Source organism: Boleophthalmus pectinirostris, unplaced genomic scaffold (genome assembly GCF_026225935.1).
Source record: "Boleophthalmus pectinirostris isolate CB_2022bp ecotype Guang Dong unplaced genomic scaffold, ASM2622593v1 HiC_scaffold_3, whole genome shotgun sequence".
Taxonomy (NCBI): Eukaryota; Metazoa; Chordata; class Actinopteri; order Gobiiformes; family Gobiidae; genus Boleophthalmus; species Boleophthalmus pectinirostris.
In genome coordinates, this window is record NW_026571299.1 from 33,879,907 (window position 1) to 33,902,733 (window position 22,827).

At 38.7% G+C, this 22,827-nt stretch overlaps 1 protein-coding gene across 1 annotated transcript in view; it reads left to right on the forward strand.

Annotated features, from left to right (window-relative positions):
• Positions 1 to 22,827, forward strand: part of ca16b (carbonic anhydrase XVI b) — a 121,147-nt gene that overhangs the window by 84,785 nt on the left and 13,535 nt on the right. The window contains exons 7-17 of the mRNA XM_020934008.2: positions 1,031 to 1,188; positions 3,450 to 3,642; positions 9,890 to 10,074; positions 13,364 to 13,472; positions 14,401 to 14,450; positions 14,790 to 15,516; positions 16,049 to 16,187; positions 18,177 to 18,268; positions 20,979 to 21,070; positions 22,379 to 22,475; positions 22,586 to 22,668. Coding sequence (XP_020789667.1) covers positions 1,031 to 1,188; positions 3,450 to 3,642; positions 9,890 to 10,074; positions 13,364 to 13,472; positions 14,401 to 14,450; positions 14,790 to 15,516; positions 16,049 to 16,187; positions 18,177 to 18,268; positions 20,979 to 21,070; positions 22,379 to 22,475; positions 22,586 to 22,668 — 1,925 coding nt within the window. The remainder of the gene's footprint in view (positions 1 to 1,030; positions 1,189 to 3,449; positions 3,643 to 9,889; positions 10,075 to 13,363; positions 13,473 to 14,400; positions 14,451 to 14,789; positions 15,517 to 16,048; positions 16,188 to 18,176; positions 18,269 to 20,978; positions 21,071 to 22,378; positions 22,476 to 22,585; positions 22,669 to 22,827) is intronic.

Below are 22,827 nucleotides of genomic sequence, written 5' to 3' on the forward strand. Positions count from 1 at the left end.
CTCTGACATAAAGTGGAAGTTTTTCTATCCACAATCATGGAGTGAGCAGTGACTTGAAGTGGCCATGCAGTGTATGCAGAGGGTGGTGTTGTGATCTCTGTGTCTTGTTTGGTTTACATGGCTTTGCCCTGAACCAATGTGGTAATCATTGAGATCCGACGAAATCCCGGCAGCCTGCGCCACAGTTGTTACATGAAGCGGTGTGGGATGCCACCCAACAAGAGATCAGCTGTCTGTCTGAGCTGGCCATTTTATCTGCCTCTCTTCCTCCTCCCCTCTCCCCATCCCTCTCTCTCCCTCCATCTCTGTCTTTCTGTCTCGCTCTCCTCTCTCTCTCCACTCCCCTCTGCGCAGCCCATCTGGGAACACTGATCTAGGCACGGTGATAACAACTGCTGAAGCCTTTTAAATGTTGCCACCAGCATTCCTCTGGATGGTGCAGGGAAGGCTGTGAAATGCCACAGGGACTGTTTAAATTGAATGACCTTGTTGTTGGTAGAAACATAGCTTAGTGTACGCTTTCAGGATAAAAACAGTGTGGAGAGAGAATGAGAAATACAAGTAGGGCCATTATATGCAAATGTATACACTCAAATGTACGTAGCGTTTCTCCTATAGTCTCCCAAACAAAGCCCACTGTCTGAATGGACGTCATGCTATACTGCCTTTGTGCATTGTCAAACACCTGGGAAGTGCTGCAATGTGATATAAATACAGCTTTGTACTATAGCAAAGAAAATATACCACATGACAATGTTTGTAATGTGAACAATATTTCACTGAATACAAAAATCATTACAGCTGTTTTTGATAATGATACATAAATCGCTTATTTTCTGTAACTTATATGACTGGTGTAGGAACCGCTGAAAAGTTTTTCTTCCATTGCATAATTTGGTTATCAATATCAAATACAGATGCCAGCTTTTTTTGTAAATATATTTCTTCAAACTATGGTTATAGAGACTAGAACCCCAAATTAAAGTAGTGAACCTTTTTACATTCTATTTGTCCTCTTTTATCTATGCAGAAAAAGAGACCAACTTGAGGTCTTTCGTCCTGAGGGACCTGCTGCCGTCATCGGTGGACAGTTACTACCGATACACTGGATCTCTGACCACTCCTCCGTGCAGCAAAGTGGTGGAGTGGATCATCTTCTCCAAGCCTGTCTATGTTTCTCCTTCACAGGTACTTTCATTTTATTTGTTTACCTTTTGTTCAATATGGTAATAATAATATTTTAGGCATTATTAACACTAACTTCTTGTGTTTCATTGTGCTTTTTATTTATTGCAGCTTGTGTTTCTTAACAATACTGTAAATTTAGAGTAGTTGGTTGGGATTACCCTGTTTTAAAGTATTAAAGATAAAGTAGTTTCAATATTAACTTTTATTGTGGCTTTTTCTGTAGCAATATGTCACATATATACACTGCCACTAAAAGCCATATCCTCCACACACATTGAGATGCCATTTGTCAGCTGTCTGTGTACTGCTTGCCAACACATTGAAGAAAACTGGCATTTCCTCTCCTATATATCTCTATTTTGTTTCTATCTCTCTATATTCCAGATATTCCAGTCTAGCTCCTTTGCATATGACTCCACAAGCACCAATGTAGTGGATGATTACACAGCGACAGGGGGAAAAGGGTAGAGCCACCGGCTATATGGCGCTTATATGCATATCAAACTGCTGGCCTGAAACAATGTCTGTGAGCTCATACATACTAAATGGCTGTAAAAGTTGGATGGCAGTATTAATATTAATTTAAATGTTCATTAATTTGCATTATTGCAGAACATATGTTTAAAATTAATCCTGACTTTCAGCACAACTCCAAGAAAGCTATATGCACTGTAGAATGTAAATGAAAACATATTGTAATGGTGAGTAAATCTAATAAAAGCTGTAATATTTAGACTCGTATTCAATCCTATTGTCCTGTTTTAAATTATAAACATTTACTGTAAATCCCAGAGTCTAACAAGCGGCTTTCCCAAACAGTGGCTCCTTTTTAAATTAGATTGCAGACAGCCACCTCAAAGAGGTTCAACAGAATGCTCAAAAAGCCAAGTATACTATCCATCCATCCATCCATCCATTTTCTTCCGCTTATCCAGGGCCGGGTCGCGGGGGCAGCAGCCTAGGCAGGGACTCAAAGACTTCCTTCACTTCCAAGTATACTAATAACATTTTATTATCAATATTTCAGTAAGAGATTTGTAATTTGATTGAGTATGAATGACCATGTTTTAAGAGAAATTACTGAAATACAAACATGATCTGAAAAGGTAAAAGTGCACTCTGTAACTTTGGAGGGTTTACCACCTATTTGTCTCTGTAGATATTATTTCTTCGCCGTGGATGCTCCACAGTGCGCCATTAAGCAAATCTATCTTGCATTTATAAAATATACATTCTTGTTGTAAGCTGCTCATCCTCATAGCAATCGGTAATGCATTTTTTTTTCTAAATGAATAACCTCTACAATGGACACGCAGACCACAGAGAAGAAAAGGTAACTTTAAAGAAACTGTTAAAGCAGCACTTTGTGACAATATGAGACACATGTACACTGTCTGCCGCAATAAGTTATTTTATTTCTCATTAACCCAGAAGTAGGCACCAAAAGCTTTGTTCTGATTGGCAATTGCACTTGGTCAGTCTACCCCAGTTTTGGTTCTAAAGCCACGCACACATATTGATATTAACGATATGCTAAAGGGTTTGTGAGAGCTGGGAATTAGTTGGAGAGATTTAAATACCTACTTCCTCCTTCTGCTGTGTGAAAATCCTAGTTTCATTTTAATATTTCTTTAACTGTAACACTTTTGGATTGCCCTTATACCACTCCGGTATCTATGGGCTTACCTCAGACTCCCAGTGTTTTGTGATTTGGGGAGATAATGTATGCCAAATCATGCCCTGTGCTTTTCTGCTGATCCCTTACACTGCATCCCTTTATTCACATCCAGTTCTCCAGCTGCAGAGCCTCTAGTGCCACAGAAATGTGCAGGGCTTGGTGGAATATCTATCAGCTTGCGGCAGGACAAGTCTTTTGTTTTGAAATGACTTTGTGCCGCGACAGAATATTGACCAGGGCCTCTGTGTTGGTGACTCTCTCAGATAGTCTTTTATGAACCTGTAATTCATTTCTCCCCGAGCCACGCATAGCACACATTGATTCCGCAGTATTGGTAATGTGTAGTCATTACGGCGCACGGCGGGGGATCATTCACAGCAATCAATGGCCACAAATTTGCCCCATTGAGAAGTTACAACCCCGTAGGTAGCCAGGATGATGAAGCCAGTACCATCGCTGCCTGTGGTGAGAATATTCCAAGCAAATGTTGAGCTCCAGTCTTGCAAGTGGCCGCAACAGCATCTTCACACTGACAAAATCATTCAAATTCTTCCTACAATTGCTGTTTTTGTTTCTCTTTTAGCTGGAGTCCTTTTATTCCATATTTACCACGGAGCAGCAAGACCATGTGAAGTCAGTGGAGTATCTAAGAAACAACTTCCGACCGCAGCAGGATCTGGATGGCAGAAAGGTTTTTAAGTCTGCAGTGAAAGATGCCTGGCAGAAGGACCTGACTGAGATTCTAGGAAACCCGCAAAGTACAGAGGCCTCTAAAGGTGAGACGAAAGGATAAGTGCATTTTGATATTGATTGTAGCATTCGTTCCCATGGAGTTTGACAATAATCTTTTTAGATGACTCTCTTGGCACAGTGAACTAGGACACACTAATATGGCAACATATTGTGACTGGAGTGTCAAAAAAAAAAATTCTCTTGACTGAGGTTGGAATTGCAGTTTGTCAGGTCAAAACTGCTGCGCCACTTTTAGTTCAGATGACAAAATGATGAAAAGGTTGTTCATAATTCTTAGACATGATATAAAATGTTTTTTGTTTTTTTTTGTATTGTAAGATGATGCATGATGCAAATTTACAACTATTCATGATTATTAACACAAAACTGTGAACAGAGGAATCCTAAACTGGCTTTAATTCATATTGTCTAATAGAACCACTGCTCCGGTATTTCACCAGCTTTATGAAATAAAAGATTTCAGACTTTTTTCCCTCCATTGTGAAAGTTGTTTTGTTTTTTTTTACTTACAATTTAAATTTTTTGTTTCATATGATTATATTGTGACCTAAATAATCATGACTAATTATTTAGTCAAACACTCTTAATATCCATAATTCTAAGTAGATCAATAGCAGTAACATTAGTATTAATAGTTTAGCTTGTTGACCATAGGGGAACTACAGGCCTATGAATATCAGACTCTTTACTTAAGTTGTGAATTTACATTTAAGCAGTGTTTGGCATATTTGAATAACCCACTGTGTACTGTGTTTGATCTGGCATAAAATGTTTTCATGCAGGAACTTCAAGTTTGTAGTCTGTAGGGTATATCGAAGAAAAAAAATCTGACACTGGTAAAAAATAAATATTCTTTGTCCAGTGTTAAATTCATAGTCTTCAGTAGGCACCCTAATTGGCTCCCTATTAGCCTTTATCCTCAAGTTACATTTTTCTGGAGCTTTTCTGGAGTGTTTGTTCTTGGTCAGGACATCAACAAATGCCACAACAGGAATGAATAATGAGCACTTTGATGGAATTTTTTTTTGGGAGCCTCATCTACTCTTGTTGTGATGGATAAGCAGGCTAAATCAGGGCAAACAAAACAATATCTTTTTTGTCCCACACTCTGGGTACTTAATCCAGAATTACATGTAATATTAAAACTAAATTCCATGTTTGTTTGGCTGGCTGGTTTGCTGTGTTCATTTTGGGGCTCATTTTTCAAGTCAACAGTACAGGAAATATGGAGACTAATGAGAAAGGCTGCTGCTGCTTAAAGTGGTGTTGTCGGTGTCTGGCGCGCAGAATTGATTGGGAATGCTTATGATGAAGTTGGAAGCACTCGAACTAGCCTGATCAGCAATCATCATTAATATGTGGCACGGCTAAAATAGACCCATACAAATTAAGTTGTGAAATTGCTTTTGTGGCACTATGTCAGAAGGCAGCTAGAAAAATGTGAACTCCAGATGTGTATTTTGCCCCTCCCTCCTGTTCTTGTTGGTGCTACTTTCTGCTTGTAACAATTGTAGTGCCAGGCAAAGGGGTTATACATTTTTTAAAGCAAGGTTGAAGACGACGATATCAAAAAAGAAAACAATTGATGATGTCAGAATATTTAGTCCACAAAATTGTGATCTTTAATTTAATTGTGAGCTTTAAGCCATGTTAGAATGTTGTTACGTCATCCAAAACATACCTGGAGTTATGTTTTTTTTTTTCAGTTACACATGTTTAAGTAATCTTTTATTATTAGTCTATATCTCCAAAGTTTAAAATGCTTTGTACCATCTTGCGATGTCATAACAGCTACCTTTTATCTTTTGTTTAGTAGAGATTGTCTATTCCAGCTCTGAAATTATCCACATTATTCTATTGAAGGTGTATGGACTTTAAAACCCCAGTGAAGCTCTTCCTGTATTTCCACATGATATCATAAGGTGGAACAGAGTGTTTTCTGTTTGAGAGAAGAACTCAGCCTAAATATGTGTATTAAACATCTGTGAATGAAACAAAACACAAATCACAAAACTCCAGGTATGTTTGTGATAAGAAAACAACATTATAACGTAGAAAATACTGCAATATGGGCCCTTTAAAGGAGCACTATCTGCCTTTTAAAGCTTTTATCTGGAATTTACTATGACATTAAACATTGCTATCTTTATAGAGATAAACAGGTGATTACCCCAGTTAAATTTTTACATTTAAACACCTGTATAACCAAATAAATGGAAGAGCAGCAGTTTAATGTCACTCAGTGGAACATTCCAGCAATGCAGTAATGGCCTCATAGAGATACAATGAATAACTCTTATGCTAATTGCTAAATAGCTTAGTCTTAACATCCCTTGTATGCCATTTTTACTTTTCATTTTCCCCTCTTTACTAGGTATGCACAAGACTCTTTGATGCAGATCGTTTGAGGGGCGGGGCTTGTTGTTGTCAGGGGCGACATTGGTAAATGACAGCTGTTGTGTAAATATTGAGAGAACAACAGATGTGTCTGGTCTTCGGTCGTTCAAGGACTCTGCATTCTTAACGTCTCCTACCTTTGATAGAATGATTGATCCTAATCGAATCGTGATGCATATTTACTCTTGTCCTTGCTTTGTATATGTCATATTTGCATTTAAAAGTGCAGGGATGCCATTAAAGTTGAGTTGGATGGGAAAAGACTTAAGTGATATATAATGGAACACTTCAGTCAATGTTGTTACATGATTTGTTTGGACAGTGTTTCTCAGACTATTTACACCAAGTTTTCCCTAAGAAAATATGCACCTTTCAAAGTTCTATTTATACAGTGCATAGACCGAGGTATTTATAAATCTGTATTTATAGTTTGCACAGCTGTCATTGTTTCCTCTGCTTTCCTTCAAACTTTTTCTGTGTAGGGTCTCTGTCTCATGTTGCATAGATATTCATCTGTCATAGCTACATAAACTTATGACCAAATTTCACATTATTTAATTATTCAGCTTCTAAATAAATAAATAAAGCCTATGAAAGCAACAGTAATTAAATTAATAATTAATAAACTGTTTATACTACATCTAAAGTAATAATACCTTTAAATTATTCCTTGTTACAGAATTGCAAACAAAATTGCAAAGCCTTAGAGTCATTATCGTCATTAGTACTGCATGGAGATATGAGATACCATTCTTGTTCATATTTTATATAGAGCCAGTACCACCGGTGGGACCTGTACCACACTTTGAGTTTGTTTCGCTTGAGGAGATCATTTTCCTTGTTTCCAGAGAGCATCTCGGAGCCAAATGACAGCTGATCAGCCGCGCAGTCATCGCCGTAAAGAGATGCCGCTTCGCATTACAACCCAGTCACAAGGACGTCTTATTTATCTAAAAAAAGATCCTCTCTTTGCTTGCATGTTTTCCGTCTATTGCTTCTGGGAGGGGATGACACAAGTGAAGGAAATACGCATGCAATTAGGGGAATCAGGACGGCTGCACACGGCTATATCCACAGTAATAAGTATCATCAAAACATTGCTTGAAAAGGGAAGACATGAAATATTAACTGTTGAGCTGTTTTAGTTTTTGTGGCATTTTCAGCACAAAAACTCAGAATGTGAATGTTTGTTGACAACAGTGGGTTTGGTGCAGCCCCGTGTGGTAAAACCTGCCAGGAGAAAGATTTTGTAATGTTCTGAGTACTGCTGAGGTGAAGACACAGAGACACGGGCGTGCATAAAATAGGGTTTGTGTGTTTTTCTGAATAGCTGTTGTAACTTGTAAAAAAAAATCTTTCATTTTATTTTCAGCTTTTGCCCGCAGTAGTTCAACCAGTTTGGGAGAGAAAGTTTGGATGATGTGTAAACTGCTAATAAAATCCGAAAAGTTAAGATTTTAAAATCTCTTAAGAGGTAATTTTTGATCTACATGAACATTAAAAATCATCTGAGCTGTGGAAACTCTAGTGTTTTGCTATTTTGTAAATATTAACAGAATTTGGAATTACTTGAGGCAACACATCTAAAATTATGTAGTAGTAGTATTAGGCAGAAAAAACTGGTATTGATTTAGAGTGTGTATTTCTATTGGGTAAGTGATTGAGGTAAAATGTCTAATGTCTCATTTTACCAAAATGTTACGAGTTAATCTAAATTGCTTTTCCAGTCATTTCTAATAAGCGTTCGTTGCCTGTCACGGACTGTCCCACCTTTCAATATCTGTTTCTGCTGCCAATTTGCATATAATATATTTTTTATCTTCTATATTGTGTAATATGATGACATTTGCAAATCAACATTTCCCTGCAATAGTTCAATTTTAATTAGAGAGGAAATGTATATATTTTCCTTTGTATTTAAATGCTGTTAAATAGCCACTAAATGCATCCATATAAATCTGCAGGGAGATTAGACCAAACATCTGTTTATTAGAGATGTACTGCCTACACTGGGTGCTGTGCCAGATGTGGATTTTGGTGTTGCTGGGCGCCGGGGCTGTTGGCTGGTTTATCTGTAATGACACATGATGATATCTTCAGCTGTTACTCATTGCATCTTGTTGATTCCTGTCGTTTGATGTGTTATAATGCATTTGACACCTTTCACACCTCATCAACACCCCCAGATTTCCTTTGCGATTGTTTTTGAGTCCCTCGTGCTCCTCTGAGTGATGGCTGTTTTGCACATATCACGTCACATCATTCGCACCATACTTTCTCTGTGCAAATGGAGAAAATTGTGGTGACAATTTCAATTTGGCACTAACCTCGAATGTGCATAATCAGTCGACACATATTCTGATTGCTGTTGCCCTGATGTGCCTGCAACCATGTCCAGATACTCCAGTAGTCAGAGTGACAGAACCTAATATGTGTGTGTGTCTATGCCCCAGACAATACTGCCCCCTACAGGTACCATTGTCTCATTATGAATATGACAACATAGTGTTAACATGGACTACTAATTATAACGGTGTGTCATTTCCCATTAGATATAAATAAATATGACTACCAGCTTGGATTTGTGTGAAATATCTAGCACTATCTAACAGTATAATCTAACTATTGCACATAGTTCTATAAAGAACAAGTTTTTAAAAAGATTTTGTGTTATTTCAATACTAAATAATACAATGTACAAAATGAAAGATATATATATTGAAGAAGAACTACTCTAAAAAAGAAAAAAAAAAAAGTTTTAATGAGTCAACAAATGGCCTGGAAAATGAAACTGCATTTTCCAGACAGTTTGCCTAATTAGCTGTTGAGTATGGATGACATTTTAGACACTTTAAATTGTGTTTTCTCTGTCATATTAAAAGTTATCAACTTCCCAACATTTCAATTTTCAAACCCTTTTTATATTCTACTTTGAAAGAAATGTTTTAACCCTTTTAAAAAAAATAATAATAACAATAATAATAATATTTGTAAAACATAGGATTATGTGTTTCTCAATGTTTTGCTGATTTGACTACTCTATTCAAATTTATTTTTGTGGACTAAGGCGATTGTCTGTCCTGCCACGCTAAATTCTAGTTTGGCATTTCCGTGCGCGCAGCAGACAGATGCGCAAATCTCTGACGGATAGCAGAGATTGGGAGTGACCCGGGCCAAAGCCTCCTGGAGTGTTTCTTTTATTGAGTTACTGTATCTGCGACACCTCCCAGGCTCGTCCACTGAAGGGGATTTAAAGTTGAGTCAGCAGTAATGATAGGATTGTTATAAAAAAAAAATAAAAAAAATGATTTTGAACTGATGCAAACCTTTATGGTGAAGTGCTCCTCCTGCTAACCACCTGTCATTTTAAATTGACATCTGTGTACTGCTATTATTTCTTTACAATATTTCTATGGGGATTTGTTGGAAAATATCAAATAATTTAAAAAATCCTTTTTGTATACTTGATATATGTATCTGTTACTCTTGTACTCTTTATTCACTTCTTGAATAATATTTTACTGAAGCATAATTACTTATTTCTATACAGATTTAATATACTAACAGACATTAGTATGTTCAAATTTAAAAAGACAATAATTTAACTAAATCTAATTATATAATAACTAATGAATAAATGTAGTTTTGTTTTGCCCCTATGCTGTAGCCTTCTTGAACCATGATAATTTTCCCCTTGTCAAACTCCCTCCAGTCCATATGTTTGTAAATTTTTCCTGTTTTTACTTTGAAGAACAAAACAGAAGATTTATGAAACCCGCTCTCTAATAAAAGCAATGATGAAGAGACTGTATTATTTACTGGATATTGTTTTAAGATTTTAAGCCTGATTATTGTATTTCTGTTGTATTTCAGTTTGTAGCAGTGCTCCAGTGAACATGAAGATCCAGCCCCTGAACCGTACAGCCTTGGTGGTCAGCTGGGAGCGCCCTCTGACCATATACCACCCTCCCATCACCAGCTACATGGTCTCCTACAGCTGGGCGAACCGCGACGTTGCAGATGAGAAGACCTTCACTGAGACTGGGGATCAGAGCATGGTGAGTGTAGAAGAGGCTATCATGGAAAAAAAAAAGTATGGGAAAAGGAATATGATGTTGTAAGGTATAGGCAGAAGTGCATGTTATAGTCTCTATAGTTATATGTATTCTTGGCCCATCAGTGAAACTATATAAACTTGGAAAATTAGCCTGTTCTGCATGTTTTAACAAACTACCTCATTATCTTTCTGGCATGGTATTTTGGTGGTATTAAATTCACAATATGCAATGTTATCAAGCTATAGGGAAATGCACGGTATTGTCGAAAAACTTCTCTATATAATTATTCAAAATTGCCCTAACAAGCTTCTTTTACAATGAATAATGATGCACATTTTCAAGATGGCATCTGCTTATTAAGTAATTTCTTCAAGTTGGCTGCACTGAAACACATGCGCAAAACATCCTGGCTAGATTATGCTGCAGTCTTTTCTTTCCTAATACATTTACTTCCAAGACATTACGACTATTACTACTATTCTAACCACAAATGCTCTGGGGCAGACTGATGAATGCAAAGCTGCCAATCTGTCAGCTCCTCCGACCACCACCAAACATTAACACACACACACACTACATTCAAACAACGTGTCTTAACTTAAACACACACGCCACTGAAGATTACAGTATTCCCACTACAATTGCATCTTCTATGACCAAAATGAAAAAAAAAGGTTGAAAAAAAATCTACAAAGAATGTCAGTGGGAGATATTTGAGTTGGATTTGTGTAGAGTTGAATGAGTGAGCAGACTTGAAACAGTTGTGATGTGGTTGGCAGGATCAGAGGGCAGCAGGAGCAGTGACAGTTGGTGATGGACTCTGCATGCAGCCTCAGTACAAGGGCTCGTGCTCTGCTCCGCCCTGAAATAGACACGCCACACGCTGCGCGCTCTAATATAACGTGTCAGCGCTGGCCAAACCTTTTAAGCATCGGCCAAAACACCTGCTGCTCCAACCTTATCTATCCCACCATTTACACTCCTATTCCTATGTCCCAATGTAACCTGCTTCCCATTAACAGCACAACTATATTTCTTGCCTTTGTGCATTTTATGTTCATCTCTTGGCCCTAAATTCAGCTATAGAAAGTGTATACTACGGTGGATGAAATTCACCAAAAAAATGTGTATCCTGAAGATAATCAGAAGATATCAGAAGAAATATGCTAAAACCTGTATTTAAATGTACTGCTTGGGTACTTGTGTTTATTTAAGAGCAAAATGAATGTGGAAGGACTGTATAAATACCCTCAATAGTGCAGTAATACCACTTCATAAAAAAAAAAAAAAAAAAAAAAGAACAAATTTGTGTTGTAATCTTTCAAACAACTCTTTGCAGCCTTTTCAGATTATTTTTGTTATAACTGATATGCCTGGTAATCCATTTTTGCACATCTTCAAAACACAATTGACAATTATTCAATATGCTATTTGGTCAGTGGCCTACTTTCTGTATTCAGGATCCAGTGATTCAGTGTGGATCCAAAAATACAGTATGTTTTTATTGCTCAATTGAACCTAACAGCTATAGCCACATTTTCTCTGTAACGTGCTCGTAAAATAGATTACAAAATAGATTCATATAGATTAGATAGACAGTTGACACTTATTATTGATCAGCCTTTTTACACAATTATAATTTTTAATATCATATTGAGATTTTTGTTTAAAGGTGCACTGCGTAATGGTAGTGGGTCGGTCACCTTTTTGTTTCTATGAAATGTCATTTCTCTGCTTAGAATGTTCCACAGTATGACATTAAACAGATCTACCTTACATTTATTTTATTACATATTGTTTTATTGCTCAAAAATATCAAGAAAAGCAGGTATTCTGACTGTGGGGGTGGGGGCTGTGTTACAGATTTGACCTGTATCTTGGTCTGGTATGGTCTCCATGATGATAGAAAGGTTTAATGCCATACTATGAAACATTCCAGACAAAACATCTTCATGGAGAAAAGCAGGTGGTGGACTCTGTACCAGAAAAGTTACACAATGCAACTTTTAAGCTTTGTCACAACTTTCATTTTAATACAAAAACAGATGCGTTCAATTAGTTCAATCATATTTCCATCAAAGTCTGCATATTGTAAGGTCACTCTGGTTGACACGAAGCCACATTTCTATTCTCATATCAGCTGAAAACTCCTTAATCATTAAAGGATTCATCGTTGCCTGAAGAATCCTTTTGAACATTCACTGTCTTTTAGCTGATCGCTGCAGGAAGCCGGAGCTGGATGTTAGTTCCTCAGATCTCTGTGCACTTTCTGACACCCGCGATCATTGGATAGTGCCTGTCCGCTCTTACACGCTGAATACAACATTGATCGCCTCAGAAATATATCCTCCCCTCTAGGAAGCTACAGCTACAACACCTCTGCTCTCACCACCATCCTCTGCCTTGGATACACTTTCTCTCCATATATATATATTTTTCCTCCGCTTGTGGGAATCTAGGGCCCCATCTGTGCGCCAGCCGAAAGCCCGCTGACCCCAACTTGTCCTGGCTATGTGCTTGACCGCTTCTTTAGATAAAAAAGTCACACTGGGGTATAACAGTCTCTCTTTGCTGCATATCATGTTCCTAGTGGCAGTGCATGTGGCCCGTTCATGCGTTTTATTGAGTCCCATCATAGTTGTTGACAGGGGCCATGGGCAGCTGCTACCGCCTTCTACTGGTGGAATAGAGGAACTGCATCCAACTCTAATGTGATTTATCAATTCCCCTCCCTCCTCCAAACCCAGTGCAGTGGGCGCAGGCTACATCTATTCAACTGCCTTTCTTTATGTGACATTGTAAAGATACAGAAGACACAGGAGGTGACAGGAACAGACTGTTTCTTTGCGAAGCAGTCCATAAAGCTGTTATATGCCTTTTTATCAAAGTTTTATGACCAAAAAGTAAATGAATTCTCTCACAGTAAAAGACACTTTTTTTCCGGAACGGCTACGTCCCCCCAGAGAAATGTAACAATAACTGTCAACTAACTGCTCTATTACTATTTTAAATACTAAGATATAAGAGAGGGAGAAATAGTGGGAGCCTTTCATTGCGCATTTGTCCAGGACTGTGTGCTATCTCTTCTACAGTATATACACAAAGCACATCCTCCGCTTATGTGTGCAATGTTTTGGCTATTGATCTGACATACACTTGCACTTCTCATTAATGCAACTATACAGAAATGGTGAAGAATTGACAAAGCTGGGTTTTTCTAAATGGGTATTTCTTCCAAAAAATAATTAGTTTACTGATCTATTTCTGTATTTATTTTTATTTCTTCTAGCAAGCGGTCATCACCAACGTGTCCCCTGATGTCTTGTACTTGTTCAGAGTTCAGGCAGTATGTCAGCACGACCTGCGCAGTGACTTCAGCCAGACGCTGCTCTTCAGAGGTAAACAGGCTTACCCTCAATCTGCTATTTTTAGAGGAGCTACTTAATGTATAAAGCTATAGGATAAACCACATACAGCCTTATAATATACCCTTAAAATGACACACCATCTGGCATTATCAGTTTTCTATCTTATTATTCATTCCACTGCCAGCCAAGATATGGATTTTTGTGTCTTCTCTAAATTCTGCTTGAAATTAAAATTTTCCACAACTGTTAAATCACTGAATATTCAATCAGATTTGCTCAAGAAGGAGTCAAGGTCACCACACATGGGGCTTGCTCATTTTGTGTAAGCAACCATATAAACAAACGGAATGGTGCACCTTTTGTGTCTGTCCTTTAATGGTACAATGTGTTAAATAAGTGCTAAATAAACTCAATATTTCTAGTGTCTTAGTGTGGTTGAACAAATTGCTAAAGTGAATTTGCAGCTCATTCAAAGTACCTTCCTCTTCCTCTTCTTGTATAGACAGTATGTTTTGGTTGTTAAAGGGCCCATATTACACTGTTTTATGTCTATGTTATACTCTAGATATCAAAAACGTACCTAGAGTTGTGTTTTGTCTCATTCACACATACTTAACACGCAATCCCTGCATATTGAATGTGAGGTCTTCTCTCAAACTGAAAACATGAGTATAAAATAGCTTAAAATCACAAGAGTCTATTTTGCATAATATCGGACCTTTAATGTTTTATTAAGTATTTAAGGTCTTGGCCAAACATACAAACTTAATGCACTCTGTGTCCTCATCTGGTTTGGCTTTTCCCTCATTAACAAGAACAATAGATACTTCTTTTACTTTGACATTAATTATCTCTAAAGCCATATTACATCTCTGTGGAACTGTTAATTATAATTCACTTGACTTCATTGCTGCACATTTTGTCCTTGAATAACATTAAGCAATAATCTGTTTTACAGCCAACACAACAAGAATCTTTGAAGGCTCTCGCATTGTGAAGACTGGAATGGTGAGTCGGCCAGTTGAGGGCAGTTCAAAGGGAATGTTATGTTAGTTAAGCACTTTACTTCAGTATCAGTGAGATGCACTATATAAACAATATCTTGTTCATCATATTTGTGTGTTTATTTGATCCTTGAGATTATTCCATTTTATCTTGAAACTGAAATTATTTATTATTATTATTATTATTATTATTATTATTATTATTTGGTGAGCCTAAAATTGTGTTTTGTCTGTTAGTGGACTTTAAAGTGGACATAAAATACTTATGTTATATGTTTATGTGTGGTATTGTATAATAGTTGAGTGCTGCATTACCTTACATGTTTTCCTCCCTTGCCCACAGCCCACTCTGTCTCCGGCCTCTTCCGCAGACATGGCTCCTATAAGTTCAGGCTCCTCCACATGGACTTCCTCTGGCATCCATTTCTCTATTGTCTCCATGGCAACAGGAATGGGCCCCTCCTCCAGCGGCTCTCAGGCCACAGTGGCATCGGTGGTGACGAGCACCCTTCTGGCAGGTTTGGGAGTGGGCGGAGGGGTCATCTCCTCTCTGCCCAGTTCAGCCTGGCCCACCCACGCTCCCCATGGCACCCAAAATCCCCGCGCCTCCACTGCCCCCCCTACTGCCCCGTCCAGCACAGAGCAAGGCCCAACGCAGGCATCGCCCCCAGACACTGAAGCTCCCACTGAGGAGCGCCAGAAGGAGGGTGACCAAGAGGAGGATGAGGAGGGGGAGAAAGAAGGTGAGCAGGAGGAAAAGGAGGAAGAGGAAAAGAAGAAAAAGCCTAAACCTGTGCCCACTAATGAGGAGAGACAAGATAACAGCACAGTGGCACTGGTGCCAGCTGCACCCACCCCAGCACCCACCGCCAAACAGAAAGGACCGGGACCCACGAAGGAGCACTCTACCACAGTACAGGACAGCACAGCAGGGCTGAAGCTGTTTCCTACAGACACTCACACAGAGCCCAATCTGGTGACGCACAGTGACAGTGGAGAGATGCAGATTCCACAGAGCTCCACTGTGGCACCAAAGCTCAATAATGACTGGCCCTTTTCAGTCCACACTGGTAAGAGCACAAACACTGATGCATGTGTCCCCCTACTTTTATTGACAGAAACACACAGCCCAACATGGCACAGCTAATAACTCCATTTAAGAGCATGACTTCACTGTTCCCTCCCAGTCAAAGACACTGCTCCAGGCTTTTGTCACTACAACGCTGAGGCCTGCAGGCAAATCTAAGCTGTGCCAGAGGCACTGTGCCGCAAGGAATAGCTCTGAGTCTACACTGTGTTTTAGAGTTCGCTTCAAGGAGAACTCCTTACACAAGTCATTAGCTGTCATTCAGACTCATTTATTGCCTTTTAAAACGTTGGTTATTTCATACATGCATTCATACAGGAATTTACACCCTGCTACTGTTGTACCCAGTGTATTCAGTGAAATTTATCACTGCATTTTTTTTTTTGGTTTGTTTGTTTTTTTGTTTACTGAATTTGTCCAATTATTCACTTTGACAAACCACATGTATTTTTATGCTTTGTCTAAACGGAGCACTGGACCAACAATGTAAACTGAATATATCATTTATCTGTTAGACAGGACAAGTTTATCAAATGTGACCCGGATCCCCCAACCCGGAATGGGGCGGATGGTGTGGATAGTGCCTCTAGTGGTGGTGTCTGCCCTTACACTGCTCTGCCTCATAATGCTGCTAATTGTGATGGTCTATTGGAGGTAAGTGTATGAAAGTCTTACATATTGAAGAGATTTGTTTACAGCAAAACCTGAGGGACCTTAAACTGGCATTAGTCCCAGACACTGACCCTCCAGGCCCTGTTCTCATTACAGCTAACAGTGGTATCAGTGACAGGGCTGTCTTTATCCATACATTATGTTGATAACAAAACCGTTACGGCTGGCTGAATTACTGGATTTTCTAGTTTCTAGTTTTCACACATCTCCACCTGCCTGGGTTGAGCTTGTCACACTTATCTCATCTCATTACATTATTTGTCGTTTTCTGTTGATGCTGGTGTTTTCTTGGCTAGTCTGACTTGCACAGTGCACATGAAGCTATCATCCACCTCAGTTCTCACTGGAGTCCTGAAGGCTCTCCACTGGCAGCACAGTCCCAGCTGTGTCTTCATCTGCTGGGCTGCTTTCCAGGCCTACCATTGGACGCCCAGTAATTACACAGGCCAAGCCACTGGCACGCTTGAGATAGTTAATGAGTTACAAATAGTACTATGGACCATTTCCTCTGCTGGTCTCATGTTTGTAGAAAACTGCTGTTTATGTAACTAATGCATTCTAAGATTTATGAAATTATAATAATTAGAATAATTGGGAAAAATGCATTTATTCAAGCATAAACTATGGTTAATGTAGTAAATTTACAGAATAAGCTGGTGTAATAGACTGTAGTGGTGCTAAGAGCAGGGGCTGCTGGGATATTAGACATGGCCATCACAGCTGTTGTTGTGACAGTCCAGACAGTTCAGACACTGCATACTTCCCCCAGGGACCAGCGCATGATTGAGGATGAAATAACTCGTTCACACACTCAATGCTCTGAAAGCCTTTCTTAGTGACAGTGCAGCCATTAAACTGCAGCTTTTCTCCACACTTTTTCACTGATGCTGCTGTGTAATAGAACTAAATCTGAAGTGGACCTTAAGGTTGTTTCATACTTTGCTTCGCCTGACATGAACTCTGGTCTCTATCAGCATACAAAGTGAGACATATCTGCAGTTTCCATCGCGCACGTTGCACCTCTGCCCTCTAAGGAGCTGGTGTAGCGCGAGCAGCTAGTTAGCTCCAGCACATGTGCGCCCACAGGGAGCCATTAGAGCATGGGCTAGTGATGCAAACGTCTGTGATCCCCTCCTCCTTTTCTCCTCTTTCTACCTCTATATCCTGTCCATCCTTCTGTGCTGTTTGTCCTAAAGAATGACCAATATCTGCTCCATGCTCTGCGTCAAGTACAGGTAGGATAAGATCAGCTTATCAGGATTCTGCTATTCAAATGTATTTGTCGGCATGTATATTCTACTGTGAAAATTGACTTTCTCATATTATTGGTCAAAATGGGTTCACTTATTTTAATGCTTGAGTGGTCTGTGAACTCTGCTCTTGCGGAAATTTCCTTGAGCCTTTGCTCTTCATGCGGCAAATCCCACTATAGAAGAGAAAGTAGTATTTCTTGCCTGAAGTTGGGTTCACATTGTGAACTTTCATCTCAAACTTTATACTTTTTTAACTTTTCTAAATCTACTCTGTGAGCATCAGCAGGCAGTCTGTAAGAAATGTCCAGCTGAATGTGTTCCTTTTCCTTATGGATCAGAAAGCCATCGTCTTAGTGGGTTATTGATGCCCTCTGGAGAGATTGTGTTTGGATTAGTTTGAGAAAAGCTAATTTTAGCAGCAGCAGTGTTGTGTAGCTACAGATGTTGTTTACCTGGTCCCTGTAGCAGCTCAGAAAGCATTCCCTCTATCTCCTCATCGACAACAGCCCTATCTGCGAGCAATCAGCTGTGTCCCGCGTACTGGGACTTTTCATTAGCAGTTTGCTCCTGTTCCCATGTCATTGTACGCAGCATTCAGCCGCTCATGTTGACAGACCGGATCTGAGAACAATGGGATAACGACTCCCTAATAGACTTAGCTGTGGCTTGATGTGTAGCTGTGGTGTGAGTTTCACTGTGCCTCTCTGTGTCCATACAGGAGGTTTTTCCAGACTGCTCACTTTTATGTGGAGGAGAGCAGCTCTCCACGGGTGGTGGCCAATGAGAACATACCTGTCATCCCAATCCCAGGTAAGGCAGCTTCTACACTGCTCTTCAGTAATGGATTATATATAGTACTGTTTTATCAATTATAGACTTTAGACTTGGACTTTCAACATGACAAAAACAAATGTCATTTCTCATAAATATATTTATACAAGCTGAATTTTGTTATTATTATTGATATAATTATGTTCAAGGGTCACTAATATAATGAAATATATTTAATGTGATGTAAAAGTTCTATTGTTGTGCAATTACATGACCTATAATGCTACGTAAAATAGTAAGAGAAGTAAACGTACATTTAATACAGAGTGAAGCTGTACTGTGGATCTTACGTATTTTTTATTATTATTATATTATTATTTTTTTCATTGCAATTGCAATTGCAATGAAAAAATGCAATAAAATGTCTTTGGAAACAGCAACTTTGTTTTCTGCTGTTGCAGTAACAAGAAACTAGGTATTAGAATACCGGAAGGAGTCTGTTTTCAATATGAAACATGTATTGTAGAACATTATATTGATCCTAAAATGAAAGAGATGATTATGTATGTATTTATTTAGCCTATGATTTTGAATATCCATTTTGTCTTGTTAGTAAAATGAAATAGTTTATCATCTATATCTCATAAAATAGGTATAAATTCTTTAGCCTTGAGTTTTGTGTGAGAAATGATCCTACATTATATTTGCATTAGATTGTTGTATGGTGTGTAATGTGAACTTAAGTTAGACTTAAATTGAAATATATTTAACTGCAGTTCTTTCCCACTTCAATGCAGAATAGCTCTTTGTAGAAGTAGCAAGTGTCTTGTATGGGCTTTAGTGTTGTGAAAGGCAAGTGTAGGCAGCACGTCGATATGAAGCTTTACTCTCCCCAGCTCAGGGACGTCTCTGCTCTGTAATATCAGAGCGGTGATGATGCCTGTATCGATTCCACATCCATACCTTTTATTATCTGTCTTCTTTTCTTCTCCCTCACATGTTTTTAGTCCAACAAGGCTCACGCTATCTTAACCACACAGTTTCTCCAGTGGCTAAGCCAGGGCAGGAAAATGTTGATGTGTAAAATGTATTCGAGAGTGTCTTTTACAACTCATGTTTGCATTATTCATGATAGATTTTTGAAAAGTCAATGACAGGATAAAGTGAAATATTGATCCTTTGATGTGTGAAGAACGTAGTGTAGTAGTTTTATATATTGTTAAGCATTTAGCTGACTAATGAAGCCTAGTTCATCTTAATATCTTGGTCCTGACGCTAAATTTCACCCTTTGCGATTCTGTGAACTCATCGCACTCCTAAGGCCCTTTATTCTAATAGAGCTGAGACGTTTTGATAAATGAACAGATTTATGACCACAATGTCACCTTTTCTGTTGAAACCGCTGAGGCAAATAGGAGTCCTCCAGGGCCCAGCTGCGTGGACGTATTACTTTAAACATTGGCTTGGAGTGGCACCTGGGTCCTCCACATTATTGAGCTAGAATAATGGTGACCAGACTGATCAAACATGCTCTTTTGTGCCATGAAGCCCATATTTGCTTAAATGGCACACATGCTTCCTGCTGTGAATGCTTAAAAAAACATTACAAACATTAAGGTTTTTCCCTTACAGAAATTTTACATTGGCCTGTGCGATATGTAAAAGTGTGTTGATCATTGAAATAAACAAATGTATACAGCTCAAATGTTAATCTCCCCCCAAAAAACATACCAGTAAAAGAAAATCACTGCTAATGCAAAACAGTGTGTACGATAAATACTGACACTTTGCAGCTAATGCCATCAACATTCCCTGGGGTTTGATGCTAACTGTAAGCACTGCGCTATCAGAGGCTTCTTAGCTTTTAATGTGAGCGTTGGGAAAGATGCAGTTACAACTTCCGGTGTAGTTGCCGACAGTGGGCTCGCCTAACATGGATCTATTAAAACCGACAGTGATGAATCCCATTAAAGTAAATGTGATCAGTGGTAAAATGAGAACTGCATACGTATGTGCTTTTTGGAATAATCGTGAATTTGGCGCCCTCATCTCTTCTAATCACATGTACCCAGTTCGCTCGGAGTTATGTCTCAGTGGGGATGATGATCCCCAATGATGAAAACTGAGGTATGGTTATAATTGTTGATTAGCCATACATAACGGAATGCTACAATGACATGTAGAAGAAGAAAACTTGACTTGAGAAGTTGTAATTGCATCTTTCCTAACATCTTCTTGGTTTGTGACGCAAGTGTGAATAGAGCCTATGGACCCAACAATGATCATTTATTGACCCCTAACAATTACTTGCCAATATTGTTGACAACTAGACGACAAGTTGTCAATAAACAAAATTGTAGCAAAGTGGATATACATTCACACATGCATATGAGAAGCATTTATTTTAGTTTTTATTTAAAATTTTACATAGAGTCACATTTTTGCAAGGTAAGCTTGTTGCATTTGGGAACTAGCACTTTCTGAATTCAAATAACAGCATTTCTTTTCTTTCCCTTTTCTGTGTTTCATTTCAAGTCACTGCGGGCGTCTGATTAGGGGTTAACAAACCGTGCTTTACATTTGCTGGCTGGTTGCATAAGAATCGAAAAATGATTTATGGCATCAGACTCTTATGTGTCGCCAAAAGACATGGTCACGCACGCAAACAACAAGAAAAATACATAGCTTGCAGGCTTTAAGCATGAGCCCTGATCACTGCAGCGTGCTAACTGTATGTATTGTGCTGCAGATGACATGGAGGCCGTCCCTGTGAAGCAGTTTGTTAAACACGTGATGGAGTTGTACAAGAACAACCTGCAAGGCTTCTCCGAGGAGTTTGAGGTAAATCCAGGCTATATCATGACACTGTCTTTGGCACAAGGCTGATTGATGGCTGCGATCTGACAGACACATGGTTCAATGGTCACTCATCGGGGAAGAAAGTACACCTTTATCAAATGCATTTCTATAGTAAACACAAGAGGAGATAAGAATGTACCAAACTTTGCTATAACCCCTTGCTACCTCCTATAATGGTATAAATTACTATTATCCAAACGATATAACATTTATGACATTGATATCAAGTTTTAAGCATATATTGTAAATGCTTTAGACTGTGGTAGTGATAAGGAATTGTTTTTGAAATGTAGCTTAGTCATACCTAAAGTCAATGCAACATGCATTTTGTTATATTGCTTCATTTATTAACATTAAAAGATCAGTCAAAATGCTCACATTTACATTCATTTGTGTTTTTACCTCAAATGTTTGAATATTCATTTTGTTTATATAACTAATATAGTGAACATGTAGTAGTGTTACTTAATTATGTAGTTCGTCAGTTATGTGTGGCCTTGTATCTCAGAGATTACATGGCATGTATACAAAACTGTTAAAAGCCATCACATCACATTTTCATTCTACGCAGGCACAGCCTCTGTGCCTCTCCATAGTGCACATTACAGCATTGAGCTCTGGTTTAAAAAATAAATGGGCTGCAATTGATAGTCATTAAACCAGGAGTAGCTGCTGCCATTACACATTTACAGTTTGAAAACATCACAGCCTTGTGCTTTACCCTAGTTGTCTGCATCATATGAACGGCACATACTTGCCCTGGTTTGGAGCCCTACACTTGGAGATCCGATTTAGTGTGAGAACATTTTCTGATGGTGAACATATGGCGCAAGAACGACACGGAGAGAGATCAAGAGAGACTGGGGTTAATTAGAGCTGTGCTGTCTGCTGTGTTTGTGGATGAAAACACACTCGCTGTTCCACCAGGTTAAGAAACAAGGGCGGAAGGCTGGTCCCCAGAGGAGGCCTGCTAATTGGGGTCATTTGATGCAAAACAGCACATGCCCACACCTCCCATAAAAATGCTGTTGATGTGTTTGTAGAGTTGTTTTAGTTGAACGGAACTGGGCACTATAGTTCAAAACTTCAAATCTCAGTGTCACCAAGCATCTGCTTTACTCAAGTGTCCTTGACTGAAGTGTTAAATCTAAGCCAATAAGGAAATGTATACTCTGCTTATTTGTAATAGTAATAGATATCTGCTGTGCACTGCCTGGCTCATATTGGTGCATTTGATTCATAGTTAACTGTAATAAAAGCCTCCTAATATGTGTGTTTTGGTCTCTCCAGGAGGTACAGCGCTGCACAGCCGACCTGAAAATAACAGCGGAGCACTCCAATCATCCCGACAACAAGCACAAAAACAGATACATCAACATTGTAGCTTGTGAGTCCACTGGAAAATGCAGTTTATTTCAGCAAAAATCAACTTATTACTTTTATAAAACATATACTTCAGTTGTTTTTACTCACTACTACTGTTACAACTTTTCCCAGATGACCACAGCAGAGTGAAACTGCGAGCTCTAGCCGGAAAAGATGCCAAACATTCAGATTATATTAACGCCAACTATGTGGATGTAAGTACTGTAAAGTGCTTGACCCAGTGCAGTGTTTAGTTTGAAATGAATTTGTTTCTCTTTCACGCGCTGCTTCCTTGTTATTTTATTTTATTGGACATGTCTTTTGGCTGTTTTGAAAGCTACCAAAGTTCAAAATCTTATTTGGAAATGCACTGC